Source organism: Lampetra planeri, chromosome 25 (genome assembly GCF_965212315.1).
Source record: "Lampetra planeri chromosome 25, kcLamPlan1.2.h2, whole genome shotgun sequence".
NCBI lineage: Eukaryota > Metazoa > Chordata > Hyperoartia > Petromyzontiformes > Petromyzontidae > Lampetra > Lampetra planeri.
The window spans coordinates 7,639,726-7,666,315 of NC_136131.1; the positions used below are offsets into that span (position 1 = coordinate 7,639,726).

The following is a 26,590-nucleotide window of genomic DNA, read 5'->3' on the forward strand; positions in this document are numbered from 1 at the left end:
CGCAACTGAAACACCCCATCTCTGCGCTTTGGTTCTTTCGGTGAAGTCACGTGGGTAGAAAAAATAATAATAGATCACGACGTTTCGGCCGCCAACACAAGCGTCCGTCTTGAGGTGAGAGAGACTTTGACATTTAAACAACTTTTATTGCCGCCAGCAGCAAAAGCACTGGAAGCGATTTCAATATGAAATACACAAAGTCACCAGCGAACAAAAGAAAACAAACGTTACAAATCGTTACAAATCCACGCGCTGTGGTGCTGAAAGCACCGCGCACAATACAAAAGAAAAGTCACGTGGTGGTGATGGTGGTGGTCATCGCGCACGCCACGGTGACGAGCGAGCGCTTCAGAAGGTGAACACCACGAGGGTGCCGTCCACGCTGGTGCAGAGAGGGGCCTTTCCGGCTCCCCAGCGTTCGAAGAAGACGCGCACATCACCGACATGTGTGTGATACGCGTGCTCCAGCCGGAGCCGCGCCTTGAGCAGGCGAGAGAGAGAGCTGCTGAAACACAAGGTCTTATGTAGGCGGTCCTTGCCTGCGAGCATCTGGCCCTGCTGCTGATGAGACGCAGGACGTCGAAACCGGCCCAGAGTTTTGCTTCTAAGAGCAAATGCCACTGAAGGCCGTGCGTGCTGATGGGATGGGTTAAACAAAGACGTTTTGTGTGTTAGACGGGGCAGGCAGAGCGTCTTGGTGATGTCACCGCCACTTAAGTGGAGGATTGCGGCTGTGGTGTCAGCAGCAGCGGCATGGTGGTGGTGGTTGTGATGGTGATGGTTGTGAAACACGGTGTGGGATGAGACGAGCGAAATATGGTGGGTGAATGCGGCTGCCTTGGGGCAAACGCGACTGTAGAGCGCCCTCTAGCGGCCGTGGCAGCGGGTAAGGTGAAGCGACATTGACGCGAGATAAATTGTAGGGGGGGGGGTGGAACGATCGACTGAAGCAGCTTTCACACGCGAAGACGACCGATGCCGGCTTCACTGAAAACGACGTTTCGCACTTTGCTGAAATATTCCAGTTAAAACCGTACGCGGGCCTGGTCCTGTACACGTTTCCAAACACGTGAGAACACGGCAAAGACGAAGATCCCCCCTCCGCCCCCGTGTACCTTAACAGACTGTTAGGGCGAGTGATGTTAGTGAGCACCTATGAAGGCCGGCACGGCACGCGAGGGGGTGGGTGGTCAGCACCACGCCCGGGCGTCTTTGTCTCCCCAGTGGCGATGTTTATACGCCACTGCACCAGGTACTCATTTGATGCCGAGGCAACCTGGAACAAGCCCAGGACCGGTTTAGATAATCACCATCACCAGTGTTGGCCGTGAGCGGTAAACGAACTCGGTTCGCCAGGGTTTCGTAGCGCAGAGCGCTAACCGCTGCACCACCGCTCCTGCCAAAAGTGGACCCCTTTCGACACTTGAGTCCCAGTCTCACAACAACAACCGCCATTCGCCACTCAGTGGCGGTGACGTCACCACGACGCTTGTGCCAGGCTATGTGCACCTTGAGGCCACGTGAAGTGTCGAACGCCCGCTGGCAGGTCACGGGGCAGACCCAGGTGCCACGGGTCGACCGACTGAGATGACTGGCTGATGCACCACCTGTGCCCCCTACTGTGCCAACTTGCTGTGCTTTAGCTACCCGGCGCTCCGCTCGTTGTTGAGCGTCGCTCCTCTGCCCTCCGTTGTTGTTGGAGGGCGACTGCCTCCAACTGCCCAGTAGCGTCCTTCACGAGCCTCTTCCACAGAGGCCGATCTTGACACCGCCGGTAGCAGTCATCGGCAAGTCCACTCCGCTCCACGTCCTCCTGTACCACATCACTCCATCTCTTCTCGAGCCCATGCCGCGCCCATTTCGCCCCCTCGATCCGGCCGAACAAAAGCTGTTTTGGCATGCGGTGACTGGGCATGCGGGCTACATGACCCAGCCAACGCAGCCTTGCCTGCGGGAGGAGCTCACCGATGGGACTTTGTCCAGATCTCACGCGCACTGCGGGACGCACACATACCGAACAATTCAGCCGGAAGCAGCAGAAGCGGCAGCAGCACATGCTTTATTAAGTCAACGACCACGTTAAAATATACTCTCTTTATTCACAGAAACCAACCGTGCCATTCAATTACACATCGCCGTGTGTTTATTGCTTCCCCTACGTGTAGGTGCGGGCTGTCCACGTCTCTGCCCAGAGCTACTCAAGCCCCCTCCATCACCTAGCCCAGTGGTCGGCTCCAGGGCAGCACGCGGCTCTTTGCGGTTGCTTCGTGACGTGATGCGTGTGTACGCATTCACGTGTACGCATTCACGTGTACGCATTCACGTGTACGCATTCACGTGTACGCATTCACGCGCATTTCGGCTCTTGAAATATTCAGTTTGACTGAAGTCGAACAAAAATGTCTCCTTGTTATTTTGGTTGCCGACCCCTGACCTTGCCTCCCCCACGTGGCCACGATCTGTGGGTCACGGCTCACACCAGTGGACAGCAATAATTGAACCGGTCCTACCTGGATCCTGTCATGCCACCTCCGACGTGACCAAGCTGCACATAACCAGCGCGGTGAATTATGGTCAAACAACCCCCACGACGGGTGCGGCGTGTGAACAGCGGCGTAGCTGTCTATCGAGTAGTGCGCAGGGCGGTGCAACCGCACCCGGGGCCCACGTGCCGGACGGCCAGAGGTCGCAACCGGGTACCCGATACCCGTACCCTACCCGATACCCGGCTACCCGTACCCGGCCGGGTACGGGTAGCCGGCTACCCGTACCCGGGTACGGGTAGCCGTTTGCGACCCTGGTGCGGCCGGGTACGGGTACGGGTAGACCGTGAGTCACTGGTGAGTCACCGTTTGTCACTCATTTCGGGTAGGGTACGGGAAGGGAACGGGTACCCGTACCCGGCCGTACCCATTTGCGACCCTGGTGCGGCCGGGTACGGGTAAGGAATCAAAACCCGTTTGCGACCTCTGCGGACGGCCCCAGGCAGAGATGTTCCAAAGGTAAACCGGCGAATCGGGGCGACCGCCCTGGGCCCTGCACTGTGGGAAGCCCCGCGCTTTGATGTCACGGTGTCCGATATAATACTTTCGGTTTAGGTTGAAGGCGTCGGGGGGGGGGAGCCCACACAGTGGGATTTCCCCCGGGCCCCACGGCCCTGGGCCCAAGTACTGGGCTACGAAGAGAGTTGTAGAGAGGGGTGGCCCCATTCATTCCTTGCACAGGGCCCATAAGCCAATGAAGGTTATTCACCGTTTGCCGAGGACTTCGTCCAGCAGTGGATTGACCAAGGTGCGTGCATTAATTATAATTATTTATCACACGTTATTATCGCCACGGAAGGGTTACATTCTCACGATACAGCAATTGATACGATTGACGGCTCAACGCGTTAATGCCTTATTCACCCGGTCCGTCGAGTATTGCTTCACTGGAAAACTGGTGCTTCAAAAGAATGTTCACACTGCTGAGAATTTGCAACAATACCACAAGAAATGTGCTGGAGAATATTCCAGGGCACGCGTTGACAATAATGGCGAACAAGTACGGACTTTTTAAAGCTTTTCACATACATTCGTTATCACGTGAGTGTATTATCCGTTCTTTTTCCATTAAAAACTATAGTCCCATATAAGTGTTAACATTTTATTGAAGCACCCTGACAATGCTGTCTCCATGCACTGGCTTAAATCAGGGGTAGTGACCGTACGGACCACGGGCAGGGCAGGGCCCTAGACTTCCACTTCGCGCGACCACCGCTTGCAAACAGTCCGCATGAATATTGATCTGTGCTGCCCCATGCTGCGTTTGCTCTCAGGGCTGCACTGCCCTGCACTGCTCTCCGGCGGGCTTTCGGGCTGCGCCGCTTTGGCGTTGTTCGGCACGACGCCCGGACGCTTCGCTGCACGTGCCGAGAGCAGCTTCGCTCCTTTACTTCTCCAGCCCCTTCGCCCTCTGCCCCCCCCATCCCTGAAGCTGCTATCGGCGCGTGAAGCGAAACGTCGGGACACCATAATTTCGAACAACGGAAGACAACGTCGGAGAGCTGCGGTATTCCAGCCGTCACTGCAAGGATCTTGGCCCCACACCGATCGGGTACGAGAGGGGAATGTTCCTGAAAATCCTCGCACCAAACTCTGCCCTTATAAAACTCAACGTTTAACCTACTCACGCCGGCTTGTGCCCGCCCTCACAGTCGGCCATATTTGCGGAATACACCACGCCGCCGTTGACCCTGGTCATTGACCGAGCAACCCAACGTTCCTACCGGCTCCCTCCGCAGGAGAAATGTGTTTCACAAAGCCTTGGACAGACAGCCTGACGGACGGTCAGTCCGGCGGACAGACAGGCGCCTTTTATATTGTTGGCGGCACGCTCAGTCCAGTTTGCCACTGCGTTTCCGGCACACTGACAGAAGTGGCCGAGGTGCTGTGTGCGTTCGTGTGTGGGCAGCGGTCGTGTAGCGGTCAGCACGCTCCGCTGCTAACCCAGCAACCCGAGTTCGATTCCCGTTCATGGGAGACAAAGGCGGCCGGGCGTGGTATTGGCCACCCACCCCCTCGCGTGCCATGCCGGCCTTATTAGGTGCTCGCTAACAGCACTTGCCCCAACGGTCTGTCAAGGCTACATGAGTGTCTTTCGTATTTTTTTGTACGTATGGCTGTTCACCAAAGGAATTTGAAAAGTCCGATGCGGCCCTCAGGTAAGTCAAAGGTTAACCCGGCCTTGGTTTAAACTGTCATTCACGGCAGGCAGCTTCTATCAACAACGCACCAGGTGTGTGTGTGTGTGTCCACTCAGGCCTGCAACGCAGGTGAATGTGTGTCCGTTGCTGGACACACACACACAAGCACGCACGCACACGTCAAAGTACAAAGATCCCTTTCATAGCCTTGAACAGTTGCTGTTAGCGAGCAGCACCTATGAAGGCCGTGTCACCCGACGGGGTGGGTGGCCGCCTTTGTCTTCCCAGTGCAAATGTTTAACACACCCCACCAGGTACTCATTTAAGGCTGAGTCGACCCAGGGGAGGCCGAACCGGTTCATATATTCCCCACTGTTTTTGGTCGTGAATGGGAATCGAAGTCGGGTCATCGGGTTCGTAGCGTAGTGCGCTAACCACTGCGCCACCGCTCCCCACTGGACCCATCCACACACGCGTCGTTCCTGGCATGAGTATAAAGTGTCGTAGGTTTTCATTTCATTTATTTGCAATTACACTGTACAATCCCGAACCAAAAGTATTGTGTCCCAACCTTTACCGTGGGTCCCTATCAAGTTTTTGGTCATTTTTAAGTTTAAATCAAACCGCTCTCATCTTGTAGCTACGCACCAACGTTATGTATCCCCAGCTGTCCCGCACGTGACTGAAGATTCGTTTATGAGAAAAAAAAAATTGAAGTCAGGGTCAAGCACCTTTCGACAGCACCCTCGTGACATCACTGGCACGGATTCCCTCAGGCTAAATAAAGATTCCGATTCGGATTAAAACCGTGTGGGAGTAATGTCACAGTGATGCTACGGGAGTGCCATGACGACGCACAGATGATGGAGTCTTTGTAAGTCCTTTTTATTCTCATTAACGAAGCTTTAAGCCAGATCTGGTGTGAACTATAATTACAATTACAGCAGCATTGTTAGCTGAACACTAGAATGGCAATTACCATCGCGAGTGCCACTCGTGATTTTGAACGCAACTCATCATTTTACCAACCGAGTGCTCTCAGCAGATTGCGTGCTAGCCCCCCCCTCCCCCCAAGTCACCCTTCGCTCAGTGGGAGGTCGCTCATTCTCCTGTGCTGCCCCATTGCCTGGAACTCCACCCCCAAGCCATCCGTGCTGTGGACTCCCTGCCCCTATTCAAGTCCCGGCTCAAAAGCTTCCCCCCCTGCCGATGACTGTCTGCCTCTCTCTCAAGCAAACATGGAGATCCAGACTCACATGAAGACCCACAGACTCACATGGAGACCCCTTCCCTTCACTCACAAAGAGAACCACCGACTCACAAAGAGAACCATAGACTCACTGAGATCCAAAGACATGGAGACCCAGACTCACAAAACGAACCAGACTCACTGAGACCCACAGACTCACATGGAGACCCACAGACTCACATGGAGACCCACAGACTCACATGGAGACCCCTTCACTCACAAAGAGAACCATAGACTCACTGAGACCCAAAGACTCAAATGGAGACCCCATCGACTCACAAAGAGAATCAGACTCACTAAGACCCACAGACTCACATGGAGACCCATAGACTCACAAAGAGAACCATAGACTCACACAGAGACCAAAGTCACATGGAGACCGGTGGTGACTGACTGCCTCTCCCTCTCGACACAATTAACAAGCCCACTGTTTCTGTACAGAGTCATGAGATGCGGTCACAGATAAGACATTCTGTAAATCCAAACAGTAATTATATTGCGTAGACACCCACCCACTTACCTAGCAATCCCATAGAGTCACAGAAACCGACTCACATAGAGAGACAAATTCAAAAGAGAGAACTATCTTCTTTCCTCTGCCAATGACTTACCGACCATCTCTCTATACAAGATAAATACGGCCACCGGTTCCGTACAGGCTGCAGTCACATGTAGACACCGCGATATATACATCCGCATCGTATTGCAGTATTTAGCTTTTCCCTGATACACACAGACGTTCACACACACACACCTCCCTGTAGTCCCACTAAGCACACTTCAACATGTGCCACAACTGTCGTACAATCGCGATGAGACGTCATTTATTTACTACTTTAGAGTTGGTCATTCGCGAATTGCTGGAGTTAAGAGAGGGAGCGTTCCAAGGTGAAAAACAGCTCTTATATTCTTGGTTCTTTCGGTAAAGTAACGTAGAAGGGAAATAATAAAAATGATACATTGATTTTATTTTATTATTTCCCTTCTACGTGACTTTACCGAAAGAACCAAGAATATGAATCGCTGCAGTCACGAAAGCTTTAAATAATTTTTTTACAGCTCTTATCTTGTAGCTACACACCGGGGCTGTCCTCAACGTCGTCACGATCGTGCTCATCGGCGTCGCGCCATGAGAGACGAAGAAGAATCCGTGAGGAACTCTCGCAGAGCAAAAGTGTAACCCCCTTCCTGATGACCGAACGGCCCGTGGAAGTGGAAACCACAGAGCTACCTCGATATCTTATCAGTGAGCTCCGATCCGCCCAGCAGGGGTCAGCACTTTCCCACCCGCCCTGCCACCGAGTAACGTTCTTCCTATGACAGTCTAACTCAACTATTTATTCTCGAAGCTGGAGTTTAGCTAAATTAAGTGACGGAGCCAAATGTGTTTCTTTCGTGTGCAGTTGTAACGTTGTGACGTTGTTGTTGGACCGTGTTTGACCTGCCCCTACTGGATTCCTCCAGGATGAATGTCGATTCTGAGTTTTTGGTGACTGGGCCGAGACCATGTAAACTCGCTACATGCGAGAACTCAGTTTAATCGCAGCTCAGTCTATGCGAGTCTGTGGGTCTTTATGTTAAGTCTATGGGTCTCTACGTGAGTCTGTGGGCCACGATGTGGCACTCATTGTTATCCCCCTCTCTGCGTGGTTAGCACACGAACCCAAACTCTCATTCACTGAATTTGCCAAACATCCCAACTATAGCAGAACCGACTCCTGAAAATGAATCTTCAGACTCAGTGGGGGGATTTTCCTGGGTAAACAAATGACACTGTTATAATTTAGTGGCGGCGGAGTGATTAGCGCACAACGCACTGTGAGCCCACGTTCCTGGTCATGGCTCACATCGGTGGCGAGTGATGCCAGAAACCGGTCCTGCGTGCCTCCTGCCCTCCCTCTCACTGACCGGCGAGAACCCAGTTTAACCACGAGCGGCTGCCTGGATTTGGAACGAGGATCTCGCCGGTTCCAGCTGGGCTCTCTGACCCCCGCACCTCCCGGCCACCTCCTCGTCACGAAGAATTTAAACTGGCTACCAAGTGCGGCTGCCCAGAGCACGCAGCCTAACAGGTGAAGCTACAAGAGAAGAGCTGTTCGTTTCGTGGGCCGCCGCCCTTCGATCGTCGTGCCCACGAGGCGACACGGTTTTTGGTTTAGAGGGCGAGGTGTTTGCCCTCCCCAAATTCCCCCCTCCCCCACGCAAACCCGTCCTCCTCCTCCTCCACCTCGTCGTCGTCGGCGAGGCTACCGAGGTCACGTGGTTCCGTCAGTTCTTCTGTGGCCGCGCCGCCATGAGCAGTGCGATGAGGCAATAGATGGTGCCACCCACGGTGAGCCCCATGGTGGTGCGGTAGAGCAGCCGGTCGGCCATGCCGCGCTTGAGGTGCACGGGCAGCCCGTCTGCTCGCTGGTGCAATGAGAAGAGGAAAGAGAAGGATCACGCACACGCGAATGGATTCGGCAAAACATATGATTCCTGCTTTCCAAGAATACAAGAATGTTAAACTAAAACTAAACTATTTTGCCTGGCTACAAACGATAGCTCAACGAAGTGGCTTATCATCATGTGGTAATGTACAGCAGCCAAACCCCCTAAAGGTGTGATGCTGATTCTAAATGTGGAGGGAAAAATCGGAGGACTCCGAGAAAAATCTACGCAACCATGGGGAGAGAGACACCGCAAATTACAAATATACAGCAGGCATCGTCAGGGTCGTGATCGAACCCACGCCCTCCTGTTTCCCAGGCCAGGTAGTTAACATCTCGCCACCATGGGGGGAGGTTATAAATGACCCCCAGATGGTTTGGGGGTGCTTCTGTGCTTCGCGAAGCGTCTTAAGCCCTCTTACCTGGAAGAATTTCTGCAGCTCGGGGACTCTGTTCTTCCCCAAGAACTCCGGTTGACTCGCTTCCGAGACGGCCTTCACCGACCCGGAAAACACCATAGGGGGCGATTCAGCGGGTACGGCTCCCCGCAGGCCCTGGGGGGGGGGGGACAGGCAAACATGAAACCTTGTGCCAACGTTGGTTGACATTGGCCGGCGTCATCGGCGGCTTAACGTCGGGCAAAAGTTGCGCGTTTACTGGCTGAAAGAAATGACAGCAGGTACCAAATACCACGCCATTCGCCACTAATTGAAGGTTAGTGGCGAATGACGCCTGTGCCAGGCCAGGTGCACTTTGAGGCCACGTGAAGTAAGTGTCGAAGGCTCGCTGACAGGAGGTCTCGGGACAAAACCAGGTGCCATGGGTTGGCTGACTGAGATGACCGGTAGATGCACCAGCTGTACCCCCTATCCACTGCGGGAGGAAGCTTCAGGCTGGTAAAGGAATAGCCTAATATACACTGCCCAAGAGGCTATGTTTGTACTACCACAATATATGAGCTGTGTGTGTGTGTTGGAGTATTTATTAGGAAGCCACTGGAGCTATGCAACTTTAAATCTAAATTGAAAACTTGTTTCTTTCTAACTGCGTTTTTGTGTTTAGTTTGTTGTCCTTCTGCACCTCCAATTAGCGCGGTTGGCTACGTACGGTGCGAAAGACCCATAGACTCACACAGAGACCCATAGACTCAGACGGAGACCCATAGACTCACACAGAGACCCATAGACTCACACAGAGACCCATAGACTCACACAAAGACCCATAGACTCACACAGAGACCCATAGACTCAGACGGAGACCCATAAACTCAGACGGACACCCATAGACTCAGACGGACACCCATAGCCTCAGACGGAGACTCATAGACTCACAGAGACCCATCGACTCACACGGCGACACATAGACTCACACAGAGACCCATAGACTCACACGAAGACCCATAGACTCACACAGAGACCCATCGACTCACACAGAAACCCATAGTTTGTTGTCCTTCCCCTGCACCTCCGATTAGCACGTTTGGCTACGTGCGGTGCATACGAAGTTCAACATACATACACCACACACACATACACACGGTCATTATCGACGGCCACGCTCTATCCACTGCTGCATGAAGGCCTCCAAAGAAAGTCGATACCGGCCTTGCGTGCTACCCTGGGGCATTGGGGTGGCTCCTATCCGCATCAACGAGCGTGGTGAGGTATGGTCGCGCTAACCGCCTTGACCGAGCGACGCGGCGAGGCATCATCCAGCAGTGGAGCGAACACGGCATTTTTAAAATTCAGAAATCGTTTACATTTTATAGTTTGGATCCGCACTGCGGTGGGCGTACATCCAATCACGACGAAGAATATCCGAGCACGTGGTGCTACAACAGCCAATCAGATGCCGCCGTTGCTAACACGAACTTCGATTTCTAAATGAAGCCTAAGTCCGAGGCCGTTTTGGACTTGTTTTAGGGGTTCCGGGTTGGAGATACAAAGACGGCCGTGAGAGAGACACAACGAGGGGGGTGGGTGGGGGTCGCTCCGGCCGTCTTTGTATCTCCAGGTGGTCAGCTTGTCTCACCTGCGGGCAGTAGGCGGCTTGAGGAGAGGCGCCCGCCAGACGCTGCGTAACCCCATTGAAGCGGTAAGCCATGACCGCAACGTGTGGAATCGATTCTCTCTGCATCGATTCAGGAAGCTTTCGATTCCAGGAATCGATCCGGGAATCTCATCGTCGTTGTCGGTCATGATCAATCCACTGCTGGATGATGACGACGACTTCACCCCCGAATCGTCACCATCTCTCGCGATACCACGATGTTAATAGTCCACCTAGCACCTTTTTGTGTGTTAGTTTGTTGTCCTTACCCCCCCCCCCCGCACTTCCGATTAGCAACGGTTGCCTGCGTACGGTGCGAAAAAAGTTCAACATACAGACAGGCGTACAGCACACGCACGGCATCGCTCCATCTCCCTGGGGGCGTTTATAATCTCTCAGACTCGTGACCTCCTTCGGCTGCCACCTCGTTATCATCCCCTCCGATTAGCACGGGTTGCCTGCGTACGGTGCGAAAGAAATCCGACGTTTCACACGTGCATCACTCCTCGCCGTCACGTGCCCCTACAGCCCCAACTACTGCCAACAATTGTATTGGACAACGCGTCGTTTCACCGGCCCCATCATGGTTCACCATCGGCCATGATCAATCAACTGCTGGATTGAGGGTCTTGTCGACAGCCGTGCGGGTCAATCTCGGAGGCTGTCAGCAGAGGGCAGCGCAGCAAAAATAAATCCAATGAACGAATCAATGAATTGATTTGTTCCCCCATTGCAGCGGTAAGGGCGGGCAGCAGACCCGTCATTGGTCCAGCCTCCCCGGGAGGCCCTGGCCCAATCACAATGGTCAGATGTGGACACGTGGGAGCGAGCCACGTGCCACACGTTGCAATTCCCTGTGGCCATATTGGGTAGGGAGACGTCCATGTGTTGGTACACAGTGCAATACTCTTAGGGTTTTTTCGGTAAAATCACGTAGGTAAAAATAAATAATAAAAATGTTGCCTCGCTTGATACAGTAAATCTAGCTGTGACTGTCCCACCTGATGACGGAGACTTGTGTTGCCTCCGAAACGTCGTGATTTATAATTGTATTTATATTATTATTTTTATTATAAGTATTATTTATTTTTACCTACGTGGCTTTACCGAAAAAACCCAAGAGTATGAATCCTTGCAGTCACGAAAGCTTCAAATCTACACAGTGCAATGTATTGGTACGCAATGCCAGCATGTCAATGCATTGATATAAGCAAATACGTACTAGTAAGTTGAATTAAGGTGTAAGAATAGGGTTTTCCCCATTTTTCTGGCAACAAAACTGAAACCTTTTTACGAGGAACCGTGTCTGCATTAACCACAATACTTGTGGTCAAAATGCAAACAAAAAATACTCTGCTAATATATGCATTGTCCTTGAAACTGATTGGTCCACACCAGAGACAGTTTTCTTTTGAGCCTAGTCTCAAACGGTGTTCGACCAGAGGACGCCAAAAGGCGTACAGCTCAAAGACAATGCACTATCAGAGTAATGAGGGTTTGGGGTAAGCGTCTACATCATTAGGCCTTCTTTGCCAGTACCAAAATAAAAAAAATAGGGTTTTCCCCTTTTTTATGGCAACAAAACTGAAACGTATTCTTATATTTTGGTGCTGGCAAAGGAGGCCATCATGATGAATTAAGGTACTAAGTTGAGCAAAATTGTTACGTACGTGTAAATGTATTTTATTCAATTAAATTAACGGATTTGTACCAAGAGTCACATTGATCAAATTAAAACACTGTTTACGTGTGTACTTAACGGATAAGGGGGTATCTGTTCCACGAAAACAAAAGCACATCCAAGAGGAAATAATATTTTAATGGCCTTCCGGATCAATATTGGCCAGCGATGCTATGTAGCTCTTTCTCAGAAGCGACCTGGCCACAGGTGATGATAGCTCAACGCAGTGGCTTATCATCACGTGGACATTTATAGCAGCCAAATACTCCAAACGCGTGTCTATACACTTGGAAGAAAAAAACCGGAGGACCCGGAGAAAAATCCACGCGACCACGGGGAGAACATGCAAATTCAAAATATACAGGCGTTAGGATCGGGATCAAACGACCTCCTGTATACCAGGCGAGGTAGTTAACATCTCGCCACCGCAGTCACGTGAGACCTCCCCCAGTCTACCAGCCATCACTAGACTCTTCAGTAAAAAACTAAGCCCTGACAATGATTATATCGTAAATGTTTAGGGTGTGTATGGATGTGTGAAGCCTCTATGCAGGTTCCAAGATGATTGCGTGTAACCAGATAATACCACAAGGAACCAAGGATAGAGCCTCGTTTGCAAGTCACATGGGGCACTAGCCTGCCAGTAGGGGGCGATGGTTGCTACTGTGTATACAATCCCAAATAAGTACTGTGCGGGTATTTTTTTTTATTTTCTGGTACACAATAGCCTAGTCTTGACAATGACGTCTGGGAGATCTTATCAGGTCCCTCTTTGAAACAGACGGAGGGTAGTAACATTACGGTTATTCCACCCATCAGGGCGGCTGCTGAAATCGAACCGTGAACCTCTCTCTGTAACAGAGGTGGAGTGTTATGACATGTTCGTGTTGTGTGATGTATGATGTAACTTATTTAATAATGGTGTGCGTCTGTGTTAGTGGGGTGTGTGTGTGTTACATGTTAGTAGAGTGTGTGTGATGTATGATGTATCTGATGTCATAGTGTTGTGCGTATTAGTAGTGTGTGTCACGTGTTAGTGGGGGTTGTGATGTATTTAATGTATTGATGGTGTGTGTTGATGACATGTGAGTAGACGGTGTTCATGATACGTCGGTGGTGTGCGTGTATCAGCGTGGTGTGTACCAACGTGGTGTATAGGCGTGGGTGTGTGTATGACTTTGTGGTGTGTGTGCGTGTGCGGTAGTGTAGCGGTTAGCGCTACGCTGGACTACGAACCCAGCGACCCGAGTTCGATTCCCGCTCACGGCCAACACCGGTGACGATTATCTGACAATCGTTCCTGAGCCTCCCCTAGGTCGACTCAGCCTCGAATGAGTACCTGGTGCGATGTGTGAACATCGCCACTGCGGAGACAAAAGCGGCCGGGCGCAGTGTCGGCGGCCTTCATAGGTGCTCGTTAACAGCACTTGCCCCAAAAGTACGCGCAGGCTCCACGGGGGATCTTTGTCTTTGCAATATCAGCGGTGGTATTGTCGGTGGCTGTGCGTTGAGCAGCTGGCCTCTTGTTCTGCAGCTGTGCCCCAGCTGTTGCCGCATCTCGCCGTGCGGTTGATGTCGCTATACACACACACTGCTGCCGTGTAGGGTAGAACCGGGCGCAGTTATTCGGAGTGAAGCGACAGGCGGGAAGATTGAGCGATATTCTTTGGTTCTCTTTCGGTAAAGTCACGTAGGTATAAAAAATAAATTTATTTTATTTTAAATAAAATAAATTTGTTATTTTAAATGAAATACATTTATTTTATTTGTTATACCTACGTGACATAAAAATTTAAATAAATGTATTTTATTTTAAATAAAATAAATTAATTTTATTTTAAATAAATTTTTATTTTAAATAATATACATTTTTTTATTTTAAATAAAATACATTTATTTAATTTTTTATACCTACGTGACTTTACCGAAAGAACCAATGAGTATGGATTCCTGCAGTCACGAAAACTTCAAATCTAGAAAGATTGAGCGAATTTAAGGCGCCACGGAGTGCAGCGATATCATCAACACCTCGAGACACCACCACGCGCGTCTACTGTTGCGTGTGTGCATCTGTGTACCTCCCATTCGCTCCGGTGGCTACGCACGGTACGAAAGAAGTTCAACGTACGTACACGTGCATGGATATGCGTAGTGATCCTCCCCATAGGTCGACTCAGCCTTAAATGACTGCCTGCTGCGGTGTGTGAGCATCGGCACCGGGAAGACAAAGGCGGTCGAGCGTGGTGCTGGTCACCCATCTCCTGTGTCAGCGTTAATAGGTGCTCGCTAACAGCCACACTACAGCATGCTGTACAAGGATATATGTATAGGGGATCGCTGTAGTATGGATGTGCATGTCTGCCTGTGTGCATGCATATTTGCGCGTGTAGGCGTTGGCTGGGTCACGTAGCCCGCGTGCCCAGCCACCGCATGTCCAAGCCACTTCTGTTTGGTCGGATACATGGGGGGCTAAACGGGCGCGGCACGGGCTGGAGAAGAGATGGAGCTGATGTGGTACAGGAGGATGTGGAGCTGATGTGGTACAGGAGGATGTGGAGCTGATGTGGTACAGGAAGATGTCGAGCTGATGTGGTACAGGAGGATGTGCAGCTGAGTGGATTTGGCGATGACTGGTACCAGCGGTGTCAAGATCGGCTTCTGTGGAGGAGGCTGGTGAAGAAATGCTACTGGGTAGTTGGAGGTAGTCGCCCTCCAACAAGGAGCGACGCTCACAACGACGAGCGGAGTTCCGGGCGTCTAAAACGCAGCGTTGTGACACACACTGGGGAACACGGGTGGTGCATCTGCCGGTCATCTCAATCAATCCATGGCACCTGCCTGTGACCTCCTGCCAACAGCGAGACTTCGACACTTGACGTGGCCTAAAAGTGTACCTAGCCTGGTACAAGCCAGAGTTGGACGTCTTAGACAATGTGTGGCGAACGGCGATTGTTGATGATGATGATGGAAGTGCATCTCTAACAGTCCGCTAAGGCTTTCGGAGGGGATTTTAGTTTTTGCATCTCTCGATATGTGTATGTTCAAAGGTCTATCTGCGTGTGTGTACCTCTGTGTATGTCTCTATGTGTACCTCTCTGTGTGTGTATCTGTCTCTATGCATCTGTCTGCATCTCTCTGTGGACGTGTCTCTCTCTGTGTCGCGTTTCATCTACGCGGTGGTGGGGGGGGGGGTCCGTGTTTTTCGAGTGGGCCCAGGTTTTCTCCTCTCTGTCTCTCTTCTCCCCAGAGTATTGTTCTACAAATCACCACACACACGCGCACACACACACACGCGCACGTGCGCGCTTCACTTAGCGGTCGCGGCGCGCAACGGTGATTCGATTAAGATCGGGATTAAGCATCGATTCTTACAAACGACATCGGACAATCTACTTCTCACACACCCCGTAGATCCATCCGTCCGTTCATCGGCGCGTCTCATTTACATATTCACCCCAAAGACCGATATCCCCCAGTGGAGCCTAACACAGGCTGTTGGGGCAAGCGCCTTCATAGATCCTGTTGACAAGCGCCTGTGAAGGCCGACACGGCACACGAGGGGGTGATGTGGCCGAGAACAACGCCCGCCCGGCCGTCTTTGTGTTTCCTGTGCTGATGGGGTTTGTTTTGTTGACACACACCGCACTCGTTTTAGGGTTGCGTGGACCTAGGAGAGGCCCAGCACCAGTTTCAGATGAACACCAGTGCCCTAACCGCACCTCCGATTCGCATGGGTGGCAACGTACGGTGCGAAAGAAGTTGAACATTTATCGCCACTGCACCACCAAAGTCAAAGATAGAGAGGGTGGGGGGCCAGCACCACGCCTGGCCGCCTTTGTCTCCCTAGTAGCGATGTTTACACATCGCACCAGTTACTCATTTGATGCTGAGTCGACCTAGGCGATGCCCAGGACCGATTCCGATAATAATCGCCACTAGTGTTGACCGTGGGCGAGAATCGAACTGGGGTCGCCGGGTTTCGTAACGCAGCTCGCTAACAGCTACGTAACACACACACACAAAGCATCCATTTGCCCACACACGTTCACGTATTTATCCACACACACACTCACATATTCTGATATCCCTCGCATGCATTTTGGCATTCACTCATACATCAATCAATACATCCACACACACACAAAGAGACAAAGATCCCCCGGGTAGCATTCAATAGACTGTTGGGGTAAGTGCTGTGGTCGCGTACTTATTATGAAGGCCGGGAAGGTAAGTCACTACCACGCCCGACCGCCTTTGTCTCCCCATCGCCACACAAGGCGTAGGGGAGGCTCAGGACCGGATCGAATATTTACGGGGGTTATTGGTCGTGAAGCGGGAAATCGAACTCGGGATTCGCAGGGTTTGGCAGGGCACCGCGGTGCGCTCACCGCTGCGCCACCGCTCCCCATCACGCGCCACGCACACACATCCCACACACACATCGCACACACGCACATCACACGCACACACATCGCACACACATCCCACACACATCCCACACACATCGCACACACATCCCACACACATCCCACACACACGCACACACATCCCACACACATCCCACACACTAACACACATCCCACACATATCCCACACACGAACACACATCCCACACACATCCCACACACATCACACACACATCCCACACATGCACACACATCCCACACACATCACACACACATCCCACACACATCCCACACACGCACACACATCCCACACACGCACACGCATCCCACACACATCCCACACACACGCACACACATCCCACACACATCACACACACACGCACACGCATCCCACACACGCACACACATCCCACACACATCCCACACACATCACACACACATCCCACGCACACACACACGCACACACATCCCACACACGTACACACATCCCACACACACATCCCACACGAGCACACACATCCCACACACATCCCACACACGCACACACATCCCACACACGCACACACATCCCCCACACATCCCACACACGCACGCACACATGCCACACACATCCACACATCCCACACACATCCCACACACGTGGATCCACAAACAGCCGTTTATCTATCCACACATTCGTGCGCTCATTGGACGCGTGGTTGTTGCAAGGGAGCAACTGCTCCCTCCTCCACCCCTTCCCCACCCCTTCCCACTCCCCACCACCCCCCACTAATCAACCCTCCACCCCCCGGCCCTCATCAGGGCCCCCCTGCCCCCATCTGTATTGCTGGGCTATAGCGAGTGATGTAATCGGCTCATGAGTGGCCGTGATGCAACACGCGTGGGGGTGGGGTCTGCGAGACGACGCGCGTGTGTGCGCGTGTGTGTGTACGTGTCTTTGTGTACGTGCGTCTGCGTGTGCGTGTGTATGTGTGTACGCGTGTGTGTGCGCGTGTGTGTGTACGTGTCTTTGTGTACGTGCGTCTGCGTGTGTGCGTGTGTGTGTGTACGCGTGTGTGTACGTGTGTGTGTGTACGTGTGTGTGCGTGTGTGTGTGTACGTGTGAGTACGTGTGTGTCTACGTGCGTCTGCGTGTGTGCGTGTGTGTGTGTACGCGTGTGTGTACGTGTGTGTGTGTACGTGTGTGTGCGTGTGTGTGTGTACGTGTGAGTACGTGTGTGTACGTGCGTCTGCGTGTGTACGTGTGTGTGCACGTGTGTGTGCGTGTACGTGTCTTTGTATACGTGCGTCTGCGTGAACGTGTGTGCGTGTGTGTGTACGTGTGTGTGTTCGTTAGGGAATGTGTGTAATGGGCTTCCCTTAGGTCGACTCAGCCTCGAGTGAGTACCTGGTGTGGCTGTGAACACATCGCCACTGGGGAGACAAAGGCGGCCGGGCGTGGGGTTTGCCACCCACCCCATCGTGTGCCGTGCCGGCCTTCACATGTGCTCGCTCACAGCACTTTCCCCAAGTCTGGGCAGGCTATACGGGGGATCTTTGCCTTTGTATGTGTAAATGTGTAAGTACGTGTGTCTTTGTGTACGTGTCTGTGTCCGTGTGTATACGTACGTGTGTTGGGGTATGTGTACGTGTGTGTACACGCGTACGATGTGAACGTGTGTGTGTGTGTGCGTGCATGTATTGGGAGCGGTGACACAGTGGTTAGCGCTACGAGCCCGGCGGAGACTCCAATTCGATTCTCGCTCACGACCAATAACAGTCACGATTATATGAACCGGTCCTTGGCCTCCCCTAGGTCGACTCAGCCTCAAATGAGTACCTGGTGCGGTGTGTACTCGTCAGCAAGAGGGGCCACCCACCCCCTCGTGTGCCGTGCCGGCCTCTATAAAGCTGCCCGTTAACAGCCGGTTAAGGCTACGCGGGGAGATGCTCTGAATATGTATCATCACCGTATTCGAGTGATGATTGTGTTGTGCGTAAGTCAATCAATTTGTGTCGGCCGATTTCAATAATTACGTTTCACCCAGGAAACGTTGGGTCGGTATGCATCTTTTCAGGAGGGTTCTTGCTACACATTGAGATGGTTGGGCCAATATAGAACTGTAACAAATTTCGATTTAACGCTTTCGTGACTGCAGGGATACATCTCCTTGGTTCTTTCGGTAAAGTCACGTAGAAGGGAAATAATAAAATAATAAAAATAAAACACAATAAAATAATCCCCACGACGTTTCGGCCACAACGCAAGCAGCCGTCCGTCCTCACGTGACTTTACCGAAAGAACCAAGAAGAAGAACTGTAACAGTTACATTTCAAGGGGGATGGTTTTGGGTTTTAGTTTTTTGTTTAGCTGTGGGAGGGAACGGGACAGACCGGAGGAAACCCAGGCAGGACAGGCGCAGCGAACGGTCACAACTCCACGCAGAATAGCGCCCGAGTTGAGATTCGAACCTAGGCTACTTGTCTTGCTGTTTCGGCACAAATGTTACCACACTGCGCGCCACGCTGCCACTCCATGTGTGTGTGTGTACACGTGTGTGTACGTGTGTGTGTGTACGTGTGTGTGCACGTGTGTGTGTACGTGTGTCCGTGTGTGTGTGTACACGTGTGTGTACACGTGTGTGTGTACGTGTGTGTACGTGTGTGTGTGTGGGGAGCGGTAGTGTAGTGGTTAGCGCGCTGCGATACGAACCTGGCGACCCGAGTTCAATTCCCACTCACGGCCAATACCGGTGACGATTATCTGAACCGGTCCTGGGCCTTCCCTAGGTCAACTCAGCCTCAAATCAGTACCTGGTGCGGTGTGGTAAACATCGCCACTGGGGAGACAAAGGCGGCCGGCCGTGGTGCAGGTCACCCACCCCCTCGTGTGCTGTGCCGGCCTTCGTAGGTGCTCGCTCACAGCACTTGCCCCAAAAGCATATTTAAAGCTATACGGGGGATATTTGCCTTTGTTTTGTCCACGATTCTCATCCCCTTCGTGTGTGCGTGCCGGTCTGAAGGAGCACTTCACTCAGCAGCTTGTGTAGCCTGCACGGGGGGGGGGGGGGGGGGCTTTGTCTTCATGTCTTTTGTGTGTGGTTGTGTGTATGTATACGCCACTGTGTGTATGCGTGCCTGTGTGTGTGTGTAACTGCGGTGCATGTCTATAAACGTGAGTGTGTAATGCACGTGTGCGTTTTACGTATGTGCGACTGTGTACCTTCAAGGTGCACCTAGCCTGGCACAAGCGCCGTGGTGACGTCGCCGCCACTTAGGGACAAACTGCGGTTGTTGTTGTTGTGATGTCTGTATACGTGACTGTGTATCCACATGCTTGTGTGTATATGTGTATGCACGTCACTATATGAGCGCATTATTGTACTTATGTGTTATCACCCGGTTTCGATTCCCGCTCACGGCCAACACCAGTGACGATTATATCTGAACTGACACTGCGCCTCCCCTAGGTCGACTCAACCTCAAATGTGTAAAACATCGCAACTCGGGAGACAAAGGCGGCCGGGATGGTACTGACCTCCCCCACCCCCCCTCGTGTGCCGTGCCGCCCTTCATAGGTGCTGCTCGCTAACAGCACTTGGCCCAACAGTCTGTGAAGGCTACACGGGGGATCCTTTGTCTTTGTTGTCCCTTTATGCTGTCCCACCGTCACGCCACAAAGGGCACAACAGCAACAGCATCAGCAACAACAGCAGCAGCAACAACAGCAGCAGCAACAACAGCAGCAGCAGCAGCAACAGCAGCAGCATCAACAGCATCAGCAGCAACAGCAGCAGCAGCAACAGCATCAGCAGCAACAGCAGCAGCAGCAACAGCAGCAGCAGCAACAGCAGCAGCACTGCGCGAACATAAATCTGCACTGCGTGACCTGGCAGAAGGGACCTCTCGTGTAACAGCGCACACGCAAAATAAACATCGCCGCACGAGCGCGGAGCGATACACAAAAGCCGACGATGGCGTGCTTCGGCTGAAATGCAATAATAATTATTTTATTTCTACTACTACTACTGCCGTACTATTATGAATATGGGGGGGGAGGGGAGCGGTGGCGGATCGGTTAGCGCACTGCTGTCTGGCCTGAAACCCGGCATTTGAACTCGAGGTCGCCGGGTTTGAAAAAAATAAAAAATGCAACGCTCTAACCACAGCACCACCGCTCCATCGCCCGCGTTGAAATGGATTAGCAAAGAATAACGACTGCGCTTGTTAAAAAAAATACAAAGATCCCCTGTATAGCCTTACCAGACTTTTGGGTCAAGCAAGTGCTGTTCGCGAGCAGTTATGAACAAGGCCGGCATAGCACGCGCGCTGCTGATGGGGTTTGATGCCTTTAGATTTCCCAGTCGCGATGTTTACACATCGCACCGGGTACACTCATGTGAGAGGCTGAGTCGCGACCTAGGCGAGGTTGTCCCGGGGACCGGTTCAGACAATTGTCGTTGGTGTTGTCCGCGAGCGGGAATCGAACTCGGGTTCGCTGGGTTCGTAGCGCAGCAGCGCACGAACTGCTCCACGATCACCCCGCGCCAAGGCACCAACAACCCTCATCCATTCTGGTTTGCTGCAATTAGCGCCCATCTGTTAATGGCACTGTCACGTGCCTCGCGAAGGTTCAGCGGAGTTGGCAAGTGCCCGCTTTTGGAATTAGGATGATGGAACAATTTGTAAAATAAAATAAATTAACAATTCACCATGAGACATCTGTTTTAAGTTTTTTTTTTCTTCCGGTCGAGGGTTCCTACGTTGGGATTAGAACGTTGATTGTGTTGTATACTGTGCATGTACATTGTGCGAGTGTGCTGTGAATGTGTATAACGCGTGTGTGTGAATCTCGTGTGTGTGAATCTCGTGTGTGTGTGTGTGTGAACACATTCCTGCGGAGGGAGCTGGTAGGAACGTTGGGTTGCTCGGTCAATGGCCACGTTCAACGGCGGCGTGGTGTATTCCGCAAATATGCCCGACTGTGAGGGCGGGCACAAGACGGCGTGAGTAGGTTAAACGTTGAGTTTTATAAGGGCACCACGGGGTGACCAGCCCCTCCCCACCCAGGCCCACCCAGGCCCACCCAGCCCCACCCAGCCCCACCCAGCCCCACCATCCCCACCCAGCCCCTCCCTAAACGACGGACGGACGGACACAATAATCCCCTGTGGGCTGGTGTAACCAGGAGGTTCCTACCAGTAATTTCGTGTGTGTGAATGTCGTGTGTGTGAATATCGTGTGTGTGAATATCGTGCGTGTGAATATCGTGTGTGTGAATGTCGTGTGTGTGTGTGAACATCGTGTGTGTGTCTCTCTCTTTATTGTAGCAGTGAAGGAGCGGTTAGCGCGCTGCGCTACAAACCCGGCGACCCGAGTCCAATTCCGACGGCACAACATCGGTGACCATTATCTGTACCGGTCATGGGACTCCCCTCGGTCAACTCGGCCTTAAATGAGTACCTGGCGCTGATGTGTAAACATGTGTACACATCACCACTGGGGAGATAAAGGCGGTCGGACGTGTTGCTAGACTCACCCACCCCCTCGTTTACAGCACTCGCCCCAACAGCCTGTTGTCTGTTTACCACGTCCGCCTTTGTCTCACCGTACCAGGTCTTCATATTCTATGCAATATGTCCCAGGGCCCCGCAACCATCCTCCTCCTCCTCCCCTCAAGTGGGGGGAGGGTGGGGGAGGTAGGAGAGGAGAGGGGGGTATTTTCCGGAGCTCTGCCCCGGACAGGTGAGAGGTAAAATTCAACCAGCACCGGTTCAGATATAATCGGCGTTGGGTGACCGCGAGCAGGAATCGAACTCGGGTCGCAGGGGGTCGTAAGCGCCGCGCGCTAACCACTACGCCACCGCTCCCAACACAAAGACGCGCGCGCGCCTACAAAGTCACACAAGACGAAGATCCCTCGTCGTGTCTTTTACACGCACTTGACGCAAGGGTCACACGTACACGGGTATATAAAGATAAAGGTCCCCCCATGTAGCCTTAACACACTGCTGGGGCAAGTGTTAAGCGAGCACCTGTGATGACCGAAACGGAACACGCCAGGGATGGGTGGCCAGCACCACGCCCGACCGCTTTTGTCATATCCCAAGTAGCGATGTTTACACACGGTACCAGGTACTCATTTGAGATTTGAGTCGACCTCGAGGAGGCCACGGACCGGTTCAGATCATCGTTCCCGGTGTTGGCCGTGAGCGGGAATCGAACTCTGGTGGCTAGGTTCGTACGAAATCGCGGCGCGCTAACCGCTGCACCACCGCTGCACCCACACGTACCCATCAGCAGTTGTGCAATGGGAGTGGAGCGGTGGTCTACTGGTTTCGCGCATTGCACTCCGAACCCGGCGAACCTGAGTTCAGTTCCCGGTCACGGCTAACATCGTCGGCGAGTGAAATCTGAACCGATCCTGCACCCCCCCCCTCATCCCTCATCCCATCTTCACCAACTGGTTACGGACTAGCATGGTGAAGTATGGTCAAAGAATGAATGACCGCGGACACGACATGGGGAGTGGGGGGGGTCTCTCCATCCAGCAGAGGATTCATCAAGGGGGCTGTACTGCCGTGAAGTACTGCACAGCGTCTTGAGGTGCACTTGCCTTTTACGATTTTATGCAAATTCCTATTGTGTTGTGTAAGGCTCTGCTGCACGTGGACTGTCTTTGTTCTCCTTCCGTGTGGCTCCTGATGTCGATGCAGAGCGACAACAACAACAACAACGACACATTCATGTCCAGGTGGTCAAGCCAAATAACCTCGCCAGGAGCGGCGGAGTGTATGGATGTCGATGTCTCCTTCGTATTGGTGGAACGGGGGGGCATTTGCGTTCGTTATACGTTGTACGGTCGCTTCTGGATGACCACAGTCGCACTTCTGGAGAGTTTTACTGGTAGGAACCTCATGGTTACATCAGCCCACAGGGGATTATTGTGTCCGTCGTGCAGGGAGGGGCTGGGTGGGGAGGGGCTAGGTGGGGAGGGGAGGGTGGGGAGGGGCTGGGTGGGGAGGGTGGGGAGGGGCTGGGTGGGGAGGGGCTGGTCACCCTGTGGTGCCCTTACAAAACTCAACGTCTAACCTCACGCCGGCTTGTGCCCGCCCTCACAGTCGGGCATATTTGCGGAATACACCACGCCGCCGTTGACCCTGCCCAATGACCGAGCAACCCAACGTCCCTACCAGCTCCTTCCACAGGAATGTGTTTTAACTTTCCATTTGTGCACCAGGTATCCGCATCTGGATGCGGTGTAGGGTAGACCACGAGCTTCGTGGAAGATCAAACCCGGGCCGGGGGGGGGAATCTTCTGGGTCTCTCACGATGTGTTTTGTTCGTGATTTCTTTTCAACTCCAGCTCCTCCGAGTCTTCATGGTGGTTGCACTCGAAATTGTTCAAGGTTGAGCGCAATGACTTAACAAGGGGGGGCTGTGATCATCCAGCACAGCGACATTTTTTGGTGGATCACCGCACACACAGATGGGTTGAGAAACTCCTCTCCCGTGGGCCTCCAGGAGGTTCCATGCCCCTGGCTCATCAGGTAGAAGGCGGCACAGCAACTGGACTCATCGCCATCTGTGTAATTCATCTGTACGGGGATAGGGTGTTGCCCCCTCGCGCAATGCGCGGAGGTGTTTCTCCTCCTCTCACGTGTTCAGTGCATGGTGATGAACACTTGACGTTAACAATTGGGTTGAAACATCTTTAAAAAAGTTAAAATAAACCCAATGTAGCAGCAGCAGGACCCTCCTGAAAATTAGTCTTTGGACTCCTGGATGCGTGTTGGTCTCTCCTGGATGAATAAGTAATGTTCCAAAGAAGAAAATCCAACAGGAGCGGCGCTACCATCATCATCATCAGCCAGCAGCAAGCACCACCACAACGCTCATCGTCACCCGAATCAGTCGCGCCAACAGAACTCTCCCTATTGTCAGCATCGTCAGTACCACCATCATCATCATTAGCACCATCTCCGTCACCATCATCATCATCATCAGCACCATCTCCGTCACCATCATCATCATCAGCACCATCTCCGTCACCATCATCATCAGCACCATCTCCGTCACCATCATCATCATCAGCACCATCTCCGTCACCATCATCATCATCAGCACCATCTCCGTCACCATCATCAGCAGCAGCATCGGAACTATGACCATCATCATCATCAGCACCATCTCCGTCACCATCATCATCATCAGCGCCATCTCCGTCACCATCATCAGCAGCAGCATCGGAACTATGACCATCATCATAGCATTATTATCATCATCATCATAATAGGAGAAACAGCACGACTATCGTCATCAGCAACGGTAGCAGCAGCGTCAGTAACAGCATCATCGACATGAGCAGCAGGGCTGTGATGCACGGGCATCATAGTAGCACTCGTCATTATCATCAGCACTGTCGCAATTAGCACTATCATCATCAGCAGCAGCACTACCATCATCAGCAGCATCATCAGCGCACTACCATCACCACCATCATCAGCAGCAGCACTTATCACCATTTACAATCAGCAAATACAATCAGTAGCAGGGGCATCATTAGGATCCCTGCAAAAGCCAAATCAGCCGGAAACATCTCGTCTCTCTCGCGAGGAGACATAGCGAGGCGGAGAGACGCACACAAACAACAAATGTAGAAAAGGACAAATAATAAAATAGCCAGCATTTCCTCTTCATTATTTCCCATTTAAATCAATACATTACGCGAGGCTGTTGTGCATGGGGGGATTGAACGGGCTGGGCACGATGTGTGTGAGTGAGTGTGTCTGTGTGTGTGGGGGGGAGTGGAGCTCGCTAACAGCACTTGCCCCTACAGTCTGTTAAGGCTATACGGGGGATCTTTGTCTTTGTAGCGGTTAGCGCACTGCACTGCCAGCCGGGTTCGATTCCCCGCTCACGGTCAACACACAGCAGTGACGATGATAATCTTAACCGGTACTGAACTTCCCCTAGGTCGACTCAGCCTCAGATGAGTACCTGGTGCGGTGTGTAAACATCGTGCTGGTCACCCACTGTGGTGCTGTACCGTGCCGGTCTTCATAGGTGCTCGCTAACAGCACTTGCTACTCCAGTCTGTGAAAGACTATACGGGGGATCTTTGTCTGTGTCTTGTGTGAGGGGGGGAGGGGGGGTTAGGGGCAAGGGGCGGGGGCTAATAAAGTGGGTGGGGGAGGGCTGCGGAAGGAGGGGGTGGGGACGTGAGGCGGGGATAATGAGGATGACGTCACGGTCGGGGGGGGGGGCGGAGGAAGCCCCGCCCACCCAGTGGTGGTAGAACGATTCGTCGATTCCATTCGCCTACGAGAATTGCGACGAAGTAATCGAATCGCTCACGTGTTTTATAAATAGGTTATTTCGACCGATAAGGTTGTTAAGGGATTTAGATTGCCGGAATGTGGGGTCAAGAGCTGAAACTCAATTATAAATCGATTTTGTTAACTGCGATTTAGTAATCGATTCGCGTTATATTAATTGATTACGTCAGTCTCTTCGTTATATTATGACACTACAAAGTATGGTAGTGCCGATTTACACCACGAAATACGCTATATATTTCTAACGTTGTATGTTATCTAAGCACGACTATTAAGGGAAAAAAATCGAATTGTGAATCGAGTCGTGCACCGAACGTGTGACAATTCATCGATTAATCTTTATTGGAACGACAGACAAGCTTAGTCACGCACATCACAGCAAACATCGATTTCGTAATCGATGCATACAGAGAATTGTTACGATTCTTCGATTCTTATTGACAGCGAATCGATTCGTCTCGACTTTTTCCCCCCTGCCCCCTCGGGCCAACTACCCTCCGCCCCCCGCGCCCCTCCCCTCATCCTCCATCGCACCCCGCCCCTCACTTCGCCTCTCGCCCCGCCCTTTACCTCCCGCCGCCCTCCCCCCGTTCCCCTGTGCCCCCGCCCCTCACCCCCACAGCGGCCCCCACCCCTCACTTCGCCTCTCGCCCCGCCCCTTATCTCTCCCCCCCGTTCCCCTGTGCCCCCGCCCCTCACCCCCCACAGCGGCCCCCACCTCTCACTTCGCCTCTCGCCCCGCCCCTTATCTCCCCCCCCGTTCCCCTGTGCCCCC

The 26,590-nt window shown here is 52.5% G+C and overlaps 1 protein-coding gene across 1 annotated transcript; it reads right to left on the minus strand.

The window, feature by feature from the left end:
- Positions 1-6,735: 6,735 nt before the first annotated feature.
- COX7A2L (cytochrome c oxidase subunit 7A2 like) lies at positions 6,736-10,516 on the minus strand. Its single transcript, XM_078606154.1, has 3 exons — positions 10,394-10,516; positions 8,785-8,916; positions 6,736-8,342 (listed from the first exon to the last, which is right to left on the minus strand). The coding sequence occupies exons 1-3, from the start codon at positions 10,496-10,498 to the stop codon at positions 8,202-8,204; spliced, it is 378 nt and encodes a 125-aa protein (XP_078462280.1). The 5' UTR covers positions 10,499-10,516; the 3' UTR covers positions 6,736-8,201.
- Positions 10,517-26,590: the final 16,074 nt, after the last annotated feature.

What these genes read in the sequence shown, in the direction of transcription:
- COX7A2L (XM_078606154.1), bottom strand. Translation starts at nt 10,498, where the DNA reads ATGCAGAGAGAATCGATTCCACACGTTGCGGTCATGGCTTACCGCTTC. An exon ending in AAGCCGCCTACTGCCCGCAG is followed by an intron (nt 8,917 to 10,393) that starts GTGAGACAAGCT and finishes CCCCCCCCCCAG; the next exon opens with GGCCTGCGGGGAGCCGTACC. An exon ending in AGCTGCAGAAATTCTTCCAG is followed by an intron (nt 8,343 to 8,784) that starts GTAAGAGGGCTT and finishes TCATTGCACCAG; the next exon opens with CGAGCAGACGGGCTGCCCGT.